The sequence below is a fragment of the Copadichromis virginalis genome, linkage group LG7 (genome assembly GCF_057382275.1).
Source record: "Copadichromis virginalis isolate Kocher_CV1m ecotype Utaka linkage group LG7, C_Virginalis_male_GT1.1, whole genome shotgun sequence".
NCBI lineage: Eukaryota > Metazoa > Chordata > Actinopteri > Cichliformes > Cichlidae > Copadichromis > Copadichromis virginalis.
The window spans coordinates 45,169,720-45,185,029 of NC_140624.1; the positions used below are offsets into that span (position 1 = coordinate 45,169,720).

At 39.5% G+C, this 15,310-nt stretch overlaps 2 protein-coding genes across 2 annotated transcripts; both read right to left on the minus strand.

Moving 5' to 3' along the window:
• Nucleotides 1–289: 289 nt before the first annotated feature.
• On the minus strand, nucleotides 290–8,158 carry ess2 (ess-2 spliceosome associated protein). Its single transcript, XM_085463653.1, has 10 exons — nucleotides 7,761–8,158; nucleotides 5,205–5,373; nucleotides 4,988–5,071; nucleotides 4,608–4,777; nucleotides 3,093–3,210; nucleotides 2,831–2,964; nucleotides 2,553–2,655; nucleotides 2,147–2,256; nucleotides 1,948–2,063; nucleotides 290–1,849 (listed from the first exon to the last, which is right to left on the minus strand). The coding sequence occupies exons 1-10, from the start codon at nucleotides 7,905–7,907 to the stop codon at nucleotides 1,570–1,572; spliced, it is 1,431 nt and encodes a 476-aa protein (XP_085319779.1). The 5' UTR covers nucleotides 7,908–8,158; the 3' UTR covers nucleotides 290–1,569.
• Nucleotides 8,159–8,817: 659 nt separating this feature from the next.
• On the minus strand, nucleotides 8,818–9,906 carry LOC146705820 (visual system homeobox 1). The gene is made up of 3 exons (XM_085465221.1): nucleotides 9,558–9,906; nucleotides 9,244–9,476; nucleotides 8,818–9,105 (listed from the first exon to the last, which is right to left on the minus strand). Exons 1-3 carry the CDS (start codon nucleotides 9,772–9,774, stop codon nucleotides 9,025–9,027), a joined length of 531 nt encoding a protein of 176 aa, XP_085321347.1. The 5' UTR covers nucleotides 9,775–9,906; the 3' UTR covers nucleotides 8,818–9,024.
• Between the last annotated feature and the right edge of the window lie 5,404 nt (nucleotides 9,907–15,310).

Sequence of the window (15,310 nt, forward strand, 5' to 3'; positions counted from 1 at the left end):
TGCTCACAGGGGATCATCTGACTGTTGAGGTTTTCTCCAAAACTACTGCAGAGTTTTTACCGTAAAGCACCTTGAGGCAACTGTTGTTGTGTTTTGGCGCTGTATAAATAAACTTGAATTGAACTGAAGAAGCTTACATTTAAAATAAATCACATTGTTTGTGCACTAGAAGACCTAATGATCAGTGGAATTATTCTTTCAGACAACACAGACAGTGAATGCAATCTCTTCCCACTTTACTACAACATCATTTAGAGTCAGTAGCTTATTAAAAAGGAGTAAATTCAGCTGAAACAATAATGATGTTTTATTATTCACCCTTACCTCTATCAAAAAATGATGGAGGTAAGAGGAAACAGGTGAGACCTTTGTACGAAAATAGCTGTATTGTCAGATGACACCTACTTATGGAAGCTCCTTTCCACCACTGAACAAAAAACCCAAAACTTTTTTTGCCATCTGTAATCAAAACTTTGAGATAGCAACTTAAAACGTTGACAAGCTTTCATAACTACTTGACTGAAGTTTCGTATTGGCTTTATTTATTTTAAATGTAAATATTGTCTCTGCCATGTCTTAGTGCTGTCCTGCACAAGAAAGGAATCTCTAACATTGGAAAAATATATATTTTTTTAGTCAGGCCAATCATTCTTTAAATGGACATATGGACATGAAAAGTGTGTGGCAACTCTACACAAGCACCTTTTTCTTTGAGATAAAACATACTTAGATCAAATAAAATGTTAACTTTAACTAGGATGCACACAACTGACAGGGTGACACTTTAAATCTGTGGCAAGTTAAAAAAAAAAAAAAAAAAAAAAAAAAAAAAAGGGGCCTCTTTACCATCAGTTCTGACAGCAAACCAGACTGAAGGCAAACTGGAGCATTTGAAAACATAAAAGCATGACAGGTCTTTTTATTTGGACCCTGACCCAACTCCTTTAGCACCAACAGATGGGAGAACAAAACTATACGGCTGACAATTCATTATCTGATTGCAAACACAGATTTTAGCCCCAAAAGGTATATTTTACATTTAGAAAGTTTAGGAAAGGGTTCTACATCTTTATGATGGTGAGAGCAGGCTCAAGCTTTAATAAAACACATTTTCTTCTCCCATTTGGAAACACGGCAGCCGGAGATTCCTGTTCCTGTCCTGATTAATTCCTGTGAAGCAGAGAAACTCTGAAATGTCATCTCATTTATCTGTGAATTTTTTGGGAAAAACGTTCAATGACAATACAAATGATTTAAAATATGCAAATATTGTCTGTTGAGAATGTCAGTCTGTTAGAGTAGCAGGAGCTGTTTAAAAAACCCCCAAAAAAAACAACAAACAAAAACCCTTGTATGCGAGATAAAGACAATAAAATCAAAATAGAATTCAGACATTCAAATTATTTCTCTTGGACCTACAATGACCTTTGTTGCATTTTAGTGCATAAAGTTTTTATAGTCTCTACTCCACCATTTATTTCTTTTTCCAGTCCTCCAGCAAAATGATGTGCTCTTTAATGTATATGTTAAGTCTTTTTTTTGTACAATCCAAGCAGAGAGGTGCTGCTCTTAGAAAAAGTCCGATGCTTTCCGTCTTTTGGGAAGCTGCAGCAGATTGTCTGTGAGCGACGTGACGTCCTGAGAATTTGGAGTCTTTGCTTTGTTTGGCGTTGGCGTTCCCGAAGGAGTCGCCGGGCCCCCGAAGGGAGACTTGCATGCAGCGAGTCTGTGTGAGGGTGATGGGGTGTAACTTGCTCGCAGTGCTTTGTCTGTGTATTTGCTGGAAGTCCGATTTACGAGCCGTTGCAGGGCAGGCGAAAGGGCCGGGCTCAAACCTTTAGGCGTCAGGCTGCAAGACAAAGAATATAATGTTAGTTTCATTTCTTCAAGACTTCACAACTTTAATTCTGGTAGAAATGAAATGACAGACGCAGTGAGCATCAATACCTTGCAAGGTTCTCTGTGACTTTTCGTAACGCTTCCTGTTTCTTTGCACGGTTCTTAGCGGCAGCCTCGTTGGCCATCTTTAAACCAAGCCTTTCTCGTCTCCCTGGTTCTGGGATCTTTAACAAAAGGTAATTAAAGTCAACTATTTTACTTAAACAATTACAAATTAACCATCAATCCACCTGTAAATTCTCAGCACCTTAAAAGAAGGTCCATGATTCCTCTCAACATACGGGGTGTCTGATCCATCCAGACGAAATGGTGTGCTCTCGATCTCACCCCAGGTCATCAGAGGTGACTCAGCTACACCTGAAAGGACAAATGCATTAAGAGATCTAGTGCCAAAGCAGCTCCAAGCTGATTGTGGAAACAGATACTTTGGTATTCATGTTTTATCTGCTGTCTATCAAATACCACAATCGCTAACAATGAGAGGGGGGGGGCTTGATTTTTGGCAGCAGGCGAAGCGAACAGACGAAACGTAGTCACATCACGTCTTTGATAAGGAAACAGTTCAATGTGGTAAACTTTTAATTCTTTAGCTGCCCCAGTCAGATAATGGAACAGGTCTGTTCTATGCAAAGCACAATAATAAGATTACTCACCAGGTGCAGGTGAAGGAGTTTTTACGTAACCATATCCATTCATTGATGGGGATTCATGTGGGATAAGCTCTTTCCCATCAGGACCTACTTTACCCTGTTTGAACTACAGAAACAACACAACATATGTTCTGCATCATCAAGAAATCCACTTTTTTGCCTCCCCTACCTCCATTTGAACAGACTGGCAGGCAGTGCAAGCACTTCATTCAGAAATAAGTGGCACATAAAGGCAACGACAGTCATTGTTTTAAATACAGTATCACATTAACAACACCTACCTGTGCATTGAGAGCTGCTGCCTGCTGAATCTGGCTCTTGTTGAGAGCTTTGCTGAATGGGTCTCCAACAAAGCGAGTGTTCTTGTGAACCACCTCCCTTGGTTTCTTGAAGATGGCATCATCATCTTTAACACCTGATTTTAAAAAAGGAAGAAAATAATAATAATTGTAGAACAAAATAAAAACCTCACTCACTGACACACACAAGTGAATTTAGCCAATTTTGCAAATTCACACAACTATCGACGCTCGAGCCTCCTACCCTCTGGATAATACATCAAGGCATTCTTGGCTTTGTACTCCCAGGTCTCCAGTCCAGCTTTGGTGCATTCGAGTGCTGCCTTCTCTACTGATGGTAAGGCAAGGTTCTGCTCATGACGCTGGAAAACAATCACAAGCTTTTATAAATGATTTGAATGCAGCCAAGAGGTAGGATCTATTAACACTCACCTAAGTCTATTTGGTGACTCAGTTTAGCATGTTTTAGGTGAGTGGTTTACTACTCAGGGGCAGGGATAGCTCAGTAGGTAGAGTGGTGGCCCCATGATCGGAAGGTCGGGGGTTCGACTCCACTGAACGGCTACCCTGAGGTACCCCTGAGCAAGGTACCGTCCCTACACACTGCTCCCCGGGCGCTGCACTGGTGGCTGCCCACTGCTTCACTGGGTGAATGGGTTAAATGCAGAGGAACTATTTCCCTATGGGGACTAACACGCACACTTTACACTTTTACTTTACTCGACAAGCCTGTTGCTCTTATTTTGAAAGACTGTGAAACAAAGACTCCTGTTAGGAGTCTATCTTTAGAATAAGGGACTCATACTCATCCTCTTCAACTCCAAACTCTTCTCAGAAGTTACACTACGTCACACTAGCTTTACCTGGTGGAGTGACTAAAGTTTATTTACATTTATTTTGTCTTTTGTTTTTTTTTTTTAAGGAGTTCTGCACAAGACTGTCTTGGTAAAAATCTTTATAAAAGCAATCTTCTGTTTGTACAGTAGCATCTGGGAAATAGCTTCGTGTTCTTGTTTATTGGCAGCTGACAAAGCTTCTGGGTGCACTAATGTCACCTTCTGGTGGCACAAGTCTATTACGTCATACCAGACATGAGTTTCTTTTTTCTTGTTTTAAAAAGAATGGAAAATGCTGTTTATCCTTTAAGACAAGAAACAGCTGCACAAAGTATTTTTTTAAGCAATGTAACTGCTATTAAAGGGGGGAATAAATCCTGAGTATAATTTAATTAGTTAGTATATAATTAGTTAGTATATATACTAAGTGAATATATAATGCACCTCTACCAGAAGGAAGTGGTATTAATGGTCCTACAAACTGTTCGCTGACCACCATGCGATGAGCAAATAGAAGAAGCAACACATTAGCTTCCATTTGCTGGCAGATAAAAGGCGTGTGGCACATTCAGATGCGATGCTACTATATAAAACAGGGGAAACATGCAGAGCCAAAGAGGACTACAGCCTGAAAAACAAAACAAAAAAATCTGGTTCACCGCAAACTCCACCAGGTAAAGCTAGAGTGAGCAATCTCAAAAAAACTGTTTCTAGTTTTTGGTGAATAACAATTCTAGTTTAAATGGTCATCCCTAACATACGTGCTCCACATCGCCACAAATTATGAGTTTAAGTCTGTGGGAAACTAATGCAATGATTTAAATACTTTTACAAGTTTTTGCGATAAATTGACACTCGTGAACATATGAAAGCCCCAGAAAACAGATCAGCACACCTGCATTTACACAGCTGACCATCCATACCTGTTTGAATTCAGCTTCAGCCTCATACAACCAGGCATGCTTCAGTTTCTCCTTGTCTTTTGCCAGATCCATTATCTGTTCAAAGGATGCATTATCCTCACTGGTATTCTTAGCGAGGAAGCGGTCCAGGCTGGGCAGATTTTGTTCTTCTGTGTCGTCAGCCCTCTTCTCTAGAAAAAAAGAAAAAATACCAATAATTTCTCATAGTCGATCAATTTAGTGCCAAACATGTTAACCACTAATGAGAAACAGAATGGTATACAATATGGGAAAGCATGTAAATGTCAAAAGAAGGATTAACAGCGAGACGTGGATGTGAAGCTTTAACAAATTACACATTTACTGCATGTCGTTATGTGTTCATCACCCTGCTTACTTACCTCCATCTACAGCTTTAGCAGAATAAGTGGAAGCAGGGGATCCCAACTGGCCCACTGGTGTTTCAAAGCTAGCAGGCGTCACATCTTACACAAACAGAAGAGAAAGAAAAAATTTGAATGAGAAAAAAAAAACACCTGTTGAATTCAAGTATTTTATCATTAACAAGTATTTTACTTGGAGAACACATAATGTCTTATTTAATTCCACTTCACTCACATGGTGCAGAAGACTGCGGTGTAGATTTTGTCAACGAAGATCCGTATCGGATGGAAATTTCTCTCATCCTCTCCAGGTCTCCATTTTCCTCTGCTTCAAGATATTCCTTCTGTGCCTGCAGCTTTGTCACATCTGGGAAAAAGTCCCTCTGGATAATTTTCTCTAAGCTCTGTCAACAAAAACAAAACACAAGCAGAAGGTTAATACAGAGGACATATTACCAGGAAATATGGGCTTATGGCACATAGAGATGTGTTCAGATGTTTACATACACTCATCATGGGCATGGATGTCATGGTAATTTTAGTCTTAATTTTTTTTTTGAATAGTTTGTTTCCATGGTGCAATTACTGCACAGTACACGACTTTAATCAATTAAAAAATTAACAACAACAAAAAAACAAGAGTGTACACATTTGAATTCACTTTGGATTTTCTCTAATTCAAACAGGGTTAGATATATGTAAACAGGTTCAATATATACACACACTAAAATCTTTTGAGTGTTGCTAAAGGTTTAACAAAGCCAAAACAAGGGCAAGGACACAACAAGGACAAAACTTTGTGTAACTGATCACGACTGACTACAACTGGTATTTTCTCTTCACCAGCATAGAAAGGATTTGTTTGACTGTAGTCACTGGATTGACCAATACTCAGAACAATGGGAAGGTCCAGTGAACACAATGAAGATCTAAGAATGAGAAGTTTAGATTTACACAAGTTGCAAAGATCTCTTGAATCCATTTCTAAACAACTGCAGATTACAAGATCATCATTTCAAATAACTGTACGTAAAAGATTAACAGATGTGTCACCACTTTGCAGAGGTCTTAAAGAAAATCCAAACTGTCAACCTCAGATGACAGGAAATTGGTTAGGCTGTTCAGGAACAACCCTGTAACCACCAAGGCATAAAACCTGCCATGAACTGAAAACTGCTGAAGAAAAAAAAAAGTTTTTCCACTCACTGTGGACCAACTGGGAGCTGACCAAGAAAGAAGCCTCTGCTCTAAAATCGATACCTTTAAAAACTCGACTTAAACTTGTTGCTGCCCACATGGAGAAGCCAAATGCCTTCTGGAGAAAGGTTTTATGGTCAGAAGTGACAAAGTTTGAGCTCATTGGCCACAATGTCAAGAGTTACATTTGGAGGACTAAAGGTGAGGTTTCCAAACAGAAGTTACGAAGGTAATTATGGTTCTGTGAATTCCCAGAAGACTGCCAGTGACAATAAACAATGCAGCTATGTCTTCTTGTGCTCAGTGCAGGTTGAGATTTCATATAAACAAAGTCAACTGTGTGACCTGTAGGCTACCTACGCGTGTACACCATAAAAACCCCCCGGTACCCTACATCCGATCTCTATAAATGTTCTTGCACTGAGATGCTCCAAGTGAACTGCATGACTGGCAGTTATCTGGGAGTTCACAGAACCGTGGTAACTTTTGTAACTTTAATTAGGTTTCTTTCCCTCCTGCCTACAGAAGTTGCAGTAAACAATGAAGATGACTTATACTAGCAGTGTCGTGAGGAAAAACTTACTGGTCAGCCAATGGCAGAATAGTTGAAGCTTGAGTGGGTCCTGAGACCAGATTAAGTCAGGTGACCCTAGCAACCGTGTAAGGCACTGCCAAGGATTCTGCTGCACAGATTTCCCCTCATGGAACACCTCGAATTACTGCCCAGGCAATGTTCCTGGTAGTGTGGCAACTAATATCTGAAGAGACTTTTTGTACATCTGTTTTACTGTGTCAACAATCTGGTGGGAAAGCTGTTTTGGCAGAGCTTTTCCCTTTTTCTTACAAATATAACATATAGCCCTGCTCTGAGCTTAAACTCTGAGTTGCCACAGTATACAGACACACAGGACCCCACTCACCAGACTGAGGAGTGTGGAGAACCAGATCCTTGATGGCCATCTAGGTCCTATCAAGAGACCCTGTGGTCTGACTGCCCCACTGTGTGAAACAGTAGCATTATTAAAAGACCCTCTGGATGGCATTGTGGCAATGGGCTGTGTGCTCCAACACAAGAAAATTTGTAAAACTTGTGGACTGCGGTTAAAGCCACGTCTGTGCCAGGAACCAAATCAGTTTAAATGAACTCTAACAATTCTTCTAAGAAGAGTGATCCAATATCCAGCTAGATTTATTTAGGGCTTTTTGATAGCTACTTAAGTGTCTCGTCGTGGTGCAACTGGTTAAACAATTTTTAACCAAATATTTTCGGGGTATAAGCATGCCATTACCATGCTATTCATGTAAATTTAGTAACTTAATCCTTACTTGAGCAATTTGCTATTGCACTTTCATATCGTGAAGTACTGTCATAACAAGCACCTTACTTTAAACCTATACGTAGATTTGATAAGTAAACACGTTTTCCACACTGACTGCATAATATTTGGAGCTGTTATACACTTCTATGTCTGTCCAGACTAGTACAATAAAGTATTTAGTCTAAAGAAATGTAGCTGTGTTGTACATTACCTGCCTGCTAACTTACAGTTGTTAGCTAACACAGTCGCGCCTGTCTATGTCTGCTATTATTTACCTCAATGTATTCCTCCTCATCCAGGACGTTTCTCTTCAGCGTTCCCTTCTCCTCATCCTCTGGTTGCTGTTGAAGAGCCACTGTTGAGACCGCCAAAGGGACGAGAGTCCCGGACAGTGCTTTCCTCACGCTGGCGCTGGCCTCCATTGTGGTCCCTGTTAGCCTCCTAGCCAGATGGCTAAATAATCTTCTACTACAAATAGCGACGAAAATTAAGCTATTAGAGGGTGTTTCTTTCAGTGGGTTAACACCGTTTAAATAGTTAACCAACAACGTAAAAACCCGATACTTAAAAATGCCCAACGCCACCAACTCTAACACATTAGCTGACTTTTAGCCACCAGCGTACAAACAACGCACAGCCGAACAACTACGTCACCGGAAATTTACGGCTTCGCTAGAATTTTCCAAAATAAACCCTGAAAGCCAACAGCGGTTTGATAGTTCGCAGACCTTAACTTAAATTAAAAAAAATAATAATAATAAAAATATTTATATATATAATTTTTAAAAAGGCTTTATATAGTTTTTGTTTCATGAAATACACTTACACTCCATTTACAGTACAGAAGACAAACTCTAGTGTCATGTCTCACAGTGGCTTTACAAAAGCACAAGACCTTCACATGTGGAGTTTTTAGTGCCTAACAATTTAATAATTTTTTTATATATTTATTTACAGTGTAAACAATTAGTCAGAAGTGATTTAAACTTTTGAAACATTTTCATGCCTGTCATCACCAGAAACGAACAACATTTTGTGGGAAAATTTATATTAGACATACTAAACATATTAATGACTTCATTGTAATTTTCAGATATAGCAAACCATCCACTGAGCCATGTTGGACTCTTTGGCGGGCTAGTTCTGACCCCCTGGTCGTTTGTTTGACAAAGAAATGCTAAAGAAATCGATAAAGTAAGGCGTTAAAATTCTATTAAAAAAAATAAAAAATAATAATAATAATACCGTAATAATAATAAGTTAGCTGCGTTTTCTATTGGTGGCACAAAAAAGGCATTTCTTCTTTTCTTAAAAAAATCCCCAGACAACTGTATTTTTTCTCAAGGACACGTTTTTTTTTAACAGTCTGTGCAAACTACAACAACCCATTTACAAATTCAAGGTTTTACTTACAGTAATAGTATCAATACATGCCAGGATTTTACATATATGGTTACATATAAGAATTATATGTTACATATAGGTATATGCAAACTATTTTGATTGGATCACACAGAGCCATGCAAACTTCTTTTTTTTTCACTTTTTTTCTGTGTTTCCCACAACAAATGAAAGTCTTTTCTGACGTCTCCACTTGGCTCTTCTGTTTTTAAACCAAACCTGATTGACAGAAAAGAGGCAACATTGTTGAGCTGTCATTTTATTAAATTCAGTATCTACAGTAGTCTTTATTCACATTTACATTATTAGCAGACCATCATATTTAATAAAAACAATTATGTGATGCTGCAGTGTTACCTCCACTCTCTCTTCTCTTAAGTGAGTGCGCTGTGCGAGTTTCTCTCTTGTGTTCACATCTGGGTACTGGTTCTGCAGGAACAGCTCCTCCAGTGCGTCCAGCTGTTCCTCAGTGAAAATGGTCCGGTGACGCCGGGTTCGCCTCTGTTGACTGGGTGACTGCTCCTCCCTGTGAGTGTCTCCCAGCCTGCACGAATCTGAGAGGATTGCTGGGTTCCAGCCATACTGACAAGCTGCAGGGAGGAGGTCTGATTTAAGGTTGGGGGAGCAGAATCAAGCTCAACCACAGACAAAAGCGGAAGGTATGGTCCTACCTTCGTGGATGAAGTCAGGCTGGAGTATGTCAGCACAGTGGGAGCAGTAGCAGCAGCACAGGCAGGCATGATGAACCGCCTCTGTTTGGCCTCCAGCAGGACTCACTGTCTTCTCTTTTAAGCCAAGACCACTCGCTCCGTAGGACCGTTTATCTCCACTCCTGCTCGGATACTTCAGGATGTTCTCAATAGTAAAGGGGAACTTCTGCCTCTCCATCCTGATCAGTCCACCTCCAAAGAGGTTTCAGTGAAAGCTCAAAAGCAGTGGTGATCACAGGTTATTGTGACACACACACAGAGGACTTTTCGAGCCTCAGTTGCTCTTCTCCTTCTCCTTCTTCTCTTTACAGCAGCGTGTCAAGCCCTTATAGTGAAATTGGGAGGCCAAAAAAAAAGAAGTAAAACCATAATCCCCCCCTATGGACCAGACACATAAAAACGGTTGAAACTTAATTCCTTGCTAATCTGGGCAGTTTTGTGAAGAGGTTAGGGAGGATGGCAGATTCAGTTAATCTCGCCTCATTCCTTTCTTCAAAAGAAATCAGATTTCGCTGCATAAAATGAGAAGTGGAGAGCTCCTAAGATCCTTATTGTTAAGGTTTTAGAGGAAAGGGGATTTCTTGGTATTAGAAACCTGGATTTAAAGATGAGCGTTCTTGGTGTGGCCACAGACTTGTGTATGCTGAGTCTGAGGATTAGTTCTTCAAATTCACTTCATAATGTCGCTTCCACGTATAGCTCTGTCAACAAACGATCCTGCATAAATTGGTATATTTATTTACACAAGCTGGGGCTACACTGTCAACAACAATGCAGACTTAAAGTGATTACAAAGTGATTAGGGCGCTGCAGATGATGGGGTGACTCATTTGGCCCGTGTATGTTTGCACACAGAGAGAGAAAATTCAGAGATATGGATCCATCCCAGTCGTTTGTATTCACGATCGTGCATCATGTGTCTTATCTTTGTGCTGCAGTCTTTTCAGTCTGACTTTTCTGACAATGTGCGCAGCTGAGGTAAAGCTATTACAGGTTAAATTCAGCCCCCCCACCACCACCACCACCTCCAACCCCGACAAATCCTGTGATTTCATACAAGGCAATACACCTTTTTTTTCCCCCTCCCAGAGAATTAATGGATTTCCACAATCTGTCCTAAGCTCCCTTTATAAGCGCTTTTTGAAAACAGATAACAATAAACACCATCTCATCCTTTTCACTCGGGTTTAATAGCATCCAGATTGTTGATGTATAGTTTGCGCAGAAAGTGAGATCCTTATCTGCAGTTATTGTGGTTCTCAATAGAAGGAATTGTACTATATCCATGTTGGTTCAAACAGTTCAAAATTCATTACTGGGGATTACAACAATAAAGATCCATTTTATTGTTGTAAGCAATATTTGGTACAAGGAGTAAAAGAGAAAAGAACCACAGCCGATGGGTGGCAGATGAATTCTTTTCCGCATTTTTAGGAGATTCAAAAATAGTATAAAACTCTTTGTCTTAAGGAAAAATCTTGCTTGATATGCTGGAATTTATTACACTGAATATCACATGAATTGTACAATGTATTTTTAAAAGTGCTTTATAAATAAAGTATGTTGGTATGGTATTATAAGGTAGTTGTGAATGAATAACTGTTCAAAATAATAATTTCATAATCATAATCATTAAAATGGACCTTGGCTCAGCACCTCTGTCAACATTCTTCTGATTGGCTGCCTCTACAATACACAGGTGGACAGGTTGACTATCTCCAGTGCAGAAGGTCTGCAGAAGTCTGGGGAGGATGTATCTACACAGCATCAGATAGTAGTCTGTAGGATGGAAATCAACAAGAGGAAGCGCGTGAAGGCAGAGGCAAGGATTAAATAGTGGAGGTTGAAAAAAGTAGAATGTTGTGCAGATAACAGATAACTGTTAAAGTGCTGAAGGAAACTGGCAAGAAGGCTTTTGCTGTATCCTCTGGGCAGAAAAGCAAGAGACTTGGTTGTGAAAATACAGGAAAGTATTTAAAGGAAGGAGTTGGCAAAGAAAAAGTGGGATAATCGAAGAGATGAAGAGAGGAGGCAGGGGTACCAGGAGGCTAGGCGTATAGCAGCAAAGAGACAAGAAAAAGGCTTTCAAAGAGTTATATTTGAGGCTGGACGCTAAGGAAGAAGAAAAGGACTCATGAGAGATTGAACTGATGGTCAGGGTGATTAAGGACAGAGATGGAAATACACAAAAAAGTGAAGAGAGTGAAGGTGAAGAAGCAAAACATAATATGTGTGTCAGTGAGAGGAAGATGGGTGTAACAGTGAAGATGCAAGGAAGAGAGGTAGTGAAGGTGAAATATCAGGCTGTACCTGGGCTCAGTCATCCAAACCAGTGGACAGAGCACAACAGAGGTGAAGATAAGAGCGCAGGAGGGTGGACCGAGAGGACACGAGTGTTAGGGGTGATTTGTGACGGAAGGATAACAGCAATAATGAAAGGATGATTAGACGACAGTGAGACCTGCTGTGATGTATGGTTCGGAGACGATGGCACTAACAATAAGACGGGAGGTGGATCTGAAGGTGGAAGAGCTGGATGCTAAGATTGTCAGTGGGAGTTATAGAGGCAAGGTTGAGATGGTTTGGAGATTTGGAGAGGAGAGATAGAGGAAAAGAGGAAAACCATAGAGCAGATTCATGGATGTAGTGAAGCAGGACATGCAGGGGGTTGGTGTGACAGAGGAGGAGGCTGGGGAGACGATGAGATGAAGGCAGATGAACCCTAAAGGGAGCAGCTGAAAGAAGAGAAGAAGACGACACTGTCTGTGTTTTATGAGAAGACTGAATAAATAAACTAAATGAGGCGGAGGGTGAATGAGACACTGTAATCATTATAATAACTTCTTTTTTGTTGTGTGACACTGCATTTGAAAGACAGAGCCTGGAAAATATTAGTTGCCACACAGAATGTTGATTTGCTTGGATGCTTCTGAGCGTGTGCGCTCTTTAGGGTTACGTGTCACAGTCTTATATTTTAAATGGCTATTCAGACAGAAAGCGCGTGGGTGGAAAAAATGAGAAGATTAAAGGACACAAATCAAATCAGTGCACATCAGACAGGAGACACTGGATTATAAATACACCCACACACGGACTGTTGATAAACGAGCAGGGAGCTGTGCAAGGCAGCAGAACGCTGACGTGTGAAAATGCTCAGCTTCTCTGCTTGGTGCTTGGACCCAGGCCCAATACCTCCTGCAGAAACAGAGATTGAATCAGGGCGACCGGGGGATCACACCCTCCTACTCTTTCTGTTTCCTCCTGAACTTGTGCAGAAAAAAAAAAACTGTAGACATAATGCACCAACAGGGAGGAGGAATCTGGAGTACCACTCCATTGTTGCATAAAGTATTTTTTAATTGCATTGCACAATGTTTTTCTTTATTGTGTTTTTAAAATATATATATTATATCCCCTCAAGGACCTGAAGTGGGATCGGGTGTTTAGTTTGTTTTGCTTCAAAATCATGGCGCAAGACTGAGCTTGCAAGAAAAAGATGGAATCAAAAAGGGAGTAACAGGGAAAAATTGCGCAATTTCTTTTTTTGGTCTGCTTTTTTCATTCTGCAGCTCAGGTTATAGAGACTCGCTTCCTCTTCACACTCATATTTACAATTTTATTCATTTCCCAAAAAATAAATAACAGCTAAACAGACAAAAAACACATTAAACAAATTAAAGATTCGATTTGTATCATTTTCATTTCATTTCACTGACAGCTCAAATGCACACATAAACAAAGACTTCAAGAGGTTTGTGCAGATGTTCTGCTCTTTATCACCTTTTTAATTTTTTTTTTAAAGGAGTGCACACTTCACTGTGGATTGATCGACACAGGCCCTTAAAAGGCCTTTTCAAGCTTTTTCCAGTCACCTCTGAGGACCTGTGAAAGCTGTTGTGTTAGATGTGCACTTTGAATTTAATCATACTCTGTGTGCGTTCATGTAGGGGGAGGGACGCCCCTCCAGCCCATGCTTCCAGTTTCACCTCTTACATTTGGGACACTTGACTTCAGCAGTTGGAGAAATCTGTAGCACAGGGGTTTTGGTTCACTTAATATTTTTTTTATCCCTGCACCTTAATTGATTACTCGTGTACTCAATAAAGACATGAGAATAAAAGCACTGAGTACCTTATTGATTGTGTTTGTCTATAACTGTGACTTAGATGAAGATCTGACAACGTTCAGTAATAAATGCAGAAATCCTGTAGGTTATATGCCAGGGTTTCCTTACCTTTTTGACTTTTGACTCCTTAAAATGAAATAAAGTCTACTTGAGACCCCCAATCACAGGTTAACCTATAGAGATGCCTCAGTATGGTGATGACATTAAGGAAAGCCTAGGGTGCCAAAATAACTTAAGTAAGTACATCATTAAATAATGAATGAAATGTGTCTTTAATTAATAAAATATTAGGTGATTAGCTCCCAACAAACTAAACAAAGAGCACTTCTAATCTCCCACGCTAATCTGAAATCCGTGTATGTATGACTTAAAACATAAATACACATAAATCCTACATGTACAGTTTTACAGTATATTTGAATGCAACTTTTCCAGCTAGGTAAATATTGTAAGCCAGAAATTAAGCTAACAAAAGCTCCGAGGACTTCCTTCCCACAGAGTCAGCCGGCATCTTTCCTGCCTTTATTGTAGCTGCATTTTCTTTTCTTTGTGGAAGTAGCTTGTTGCTTTGTACTGTGTCAACATTTCCTCTCTTGGGAGCTGTTTAGGTGCAGGAAAAGTGGCGAATGTTAACATGCACTTGACCCACAATGGCAGTCTTTTGTGCTTTCTTCATAACCACTTTAGAAAAGTGTGTGCCCTGCAGTGTTGACTTCTGAATACTAGAGGTAGTCTTCATGTGGTAAACTGTCTTAACTAGATTGTTGATTTGTGTATCTGTGGTTTTGCATATTTTTCTCTTCCAGGTGTTGTGCTTTTCTAATTATGTTCTATCATTTTATTATATTCTCTTCCCTTTTCTTTTTTCTTCCAGACTTTCCCCCAATGTGCCAGCTTTGATATTGTTATAATACACATTAACCAAGTAATAATAATAATAATAATAATAACGACAATTTTATATATATATATATATATATATATATATATATATATATATATATATATATATATATATATATATATATATATATATATATGGGGTGCAACGATACACAAGATTCACGGTTCGATATTTTTTCGATACAAAAAAAAATGTTCATGCCTTTTTAATTTGTCATTTATTAAAATTATAAATATATATTTTAACTCAAAAGTACAGTTTTTAAATTTAATGTTGCTGAAACAACAAAGTAATAAAAAAAATAAATCTATCTGATTGAGGAATCACTCATCTTTGGAAAAGAGAGTTTATTACAGAGAAATGGTTCTTTCCAAAATAAAAGCTATACTATACGCTTCTTCTGGGCTATATTCTCAGCAGCATATTAAACATATCAGGTCCCCATAAGGAGAATCGTGTGCTAACGGCTGTCTAAATGACTCGGGTAAAGTTTGTAGCATGCTTGTTGTTTTTGTCTTTGCACTAGGATGATGTCAGAGTAAATGTGCAGTCACATTCGTTTTGTTCCCACTAGTGCTGTCAGCGTTAATCTGAAATGATTTTAACGCCACAACACGGCAAATCTCCATTAACGAGCTACTGCGGATCGCCCAGTGCGTGGGGCTGGACGGCCAACACGTTAAC

What these genes read in the sequence shown, in the direction of transcription:
- ess2 (XM_085463653.1), bottom strand. Translation starts at nt 7,907, where the DNA reads ATGGAGGCCAGCGCCAGCGTGAGGAAAGCACTGTCCGGGACTCTCGTC. An exon ending in ATGAGGAGGAATACATTGAG is followed by an intron (nt 5,374 to 7,760) that starts GTAAATAATAGC and finishes TTTTGTTGACAG; the next exon opens with AGCTTAGAGAAAATTATCCA. An exon ending in ATCATGGACCTTCTTTTAAG is followed by an intron (nt 2,064 to 2,146) that starts GTGCTGAGAATT and finishes CTTTTGTTAAAG; the next exon opens with ATCCCAGAACCAGGGAGACG.
- LOC146705820 (XM_085465221.1), bottom strand. Translation starts at nt 9,774, where the DNA reads ATGGAGAGGCAGAAGTTCCCCTTTACTATTGAGAACATCCTGAAGTAT. An exon ending in GCCTGACTTCATCCACGAAG is followed by an intron (nt 9,477 to 9,557) that starts GTAGGACCATAC and finishes TCCTCCCTGCAG; the next exon opens with CTTGTCAGTATGGCTGGAAC. An exon ending in TAAGAGAAGAGAGAGTGGAG is followed by an intron (nt 9,106 to 9,243) that starts GTAACACTGCAG and finishes TCTGTCAATCAG; the next exon opens with GTTTGGTTTAAAAACAGAAG.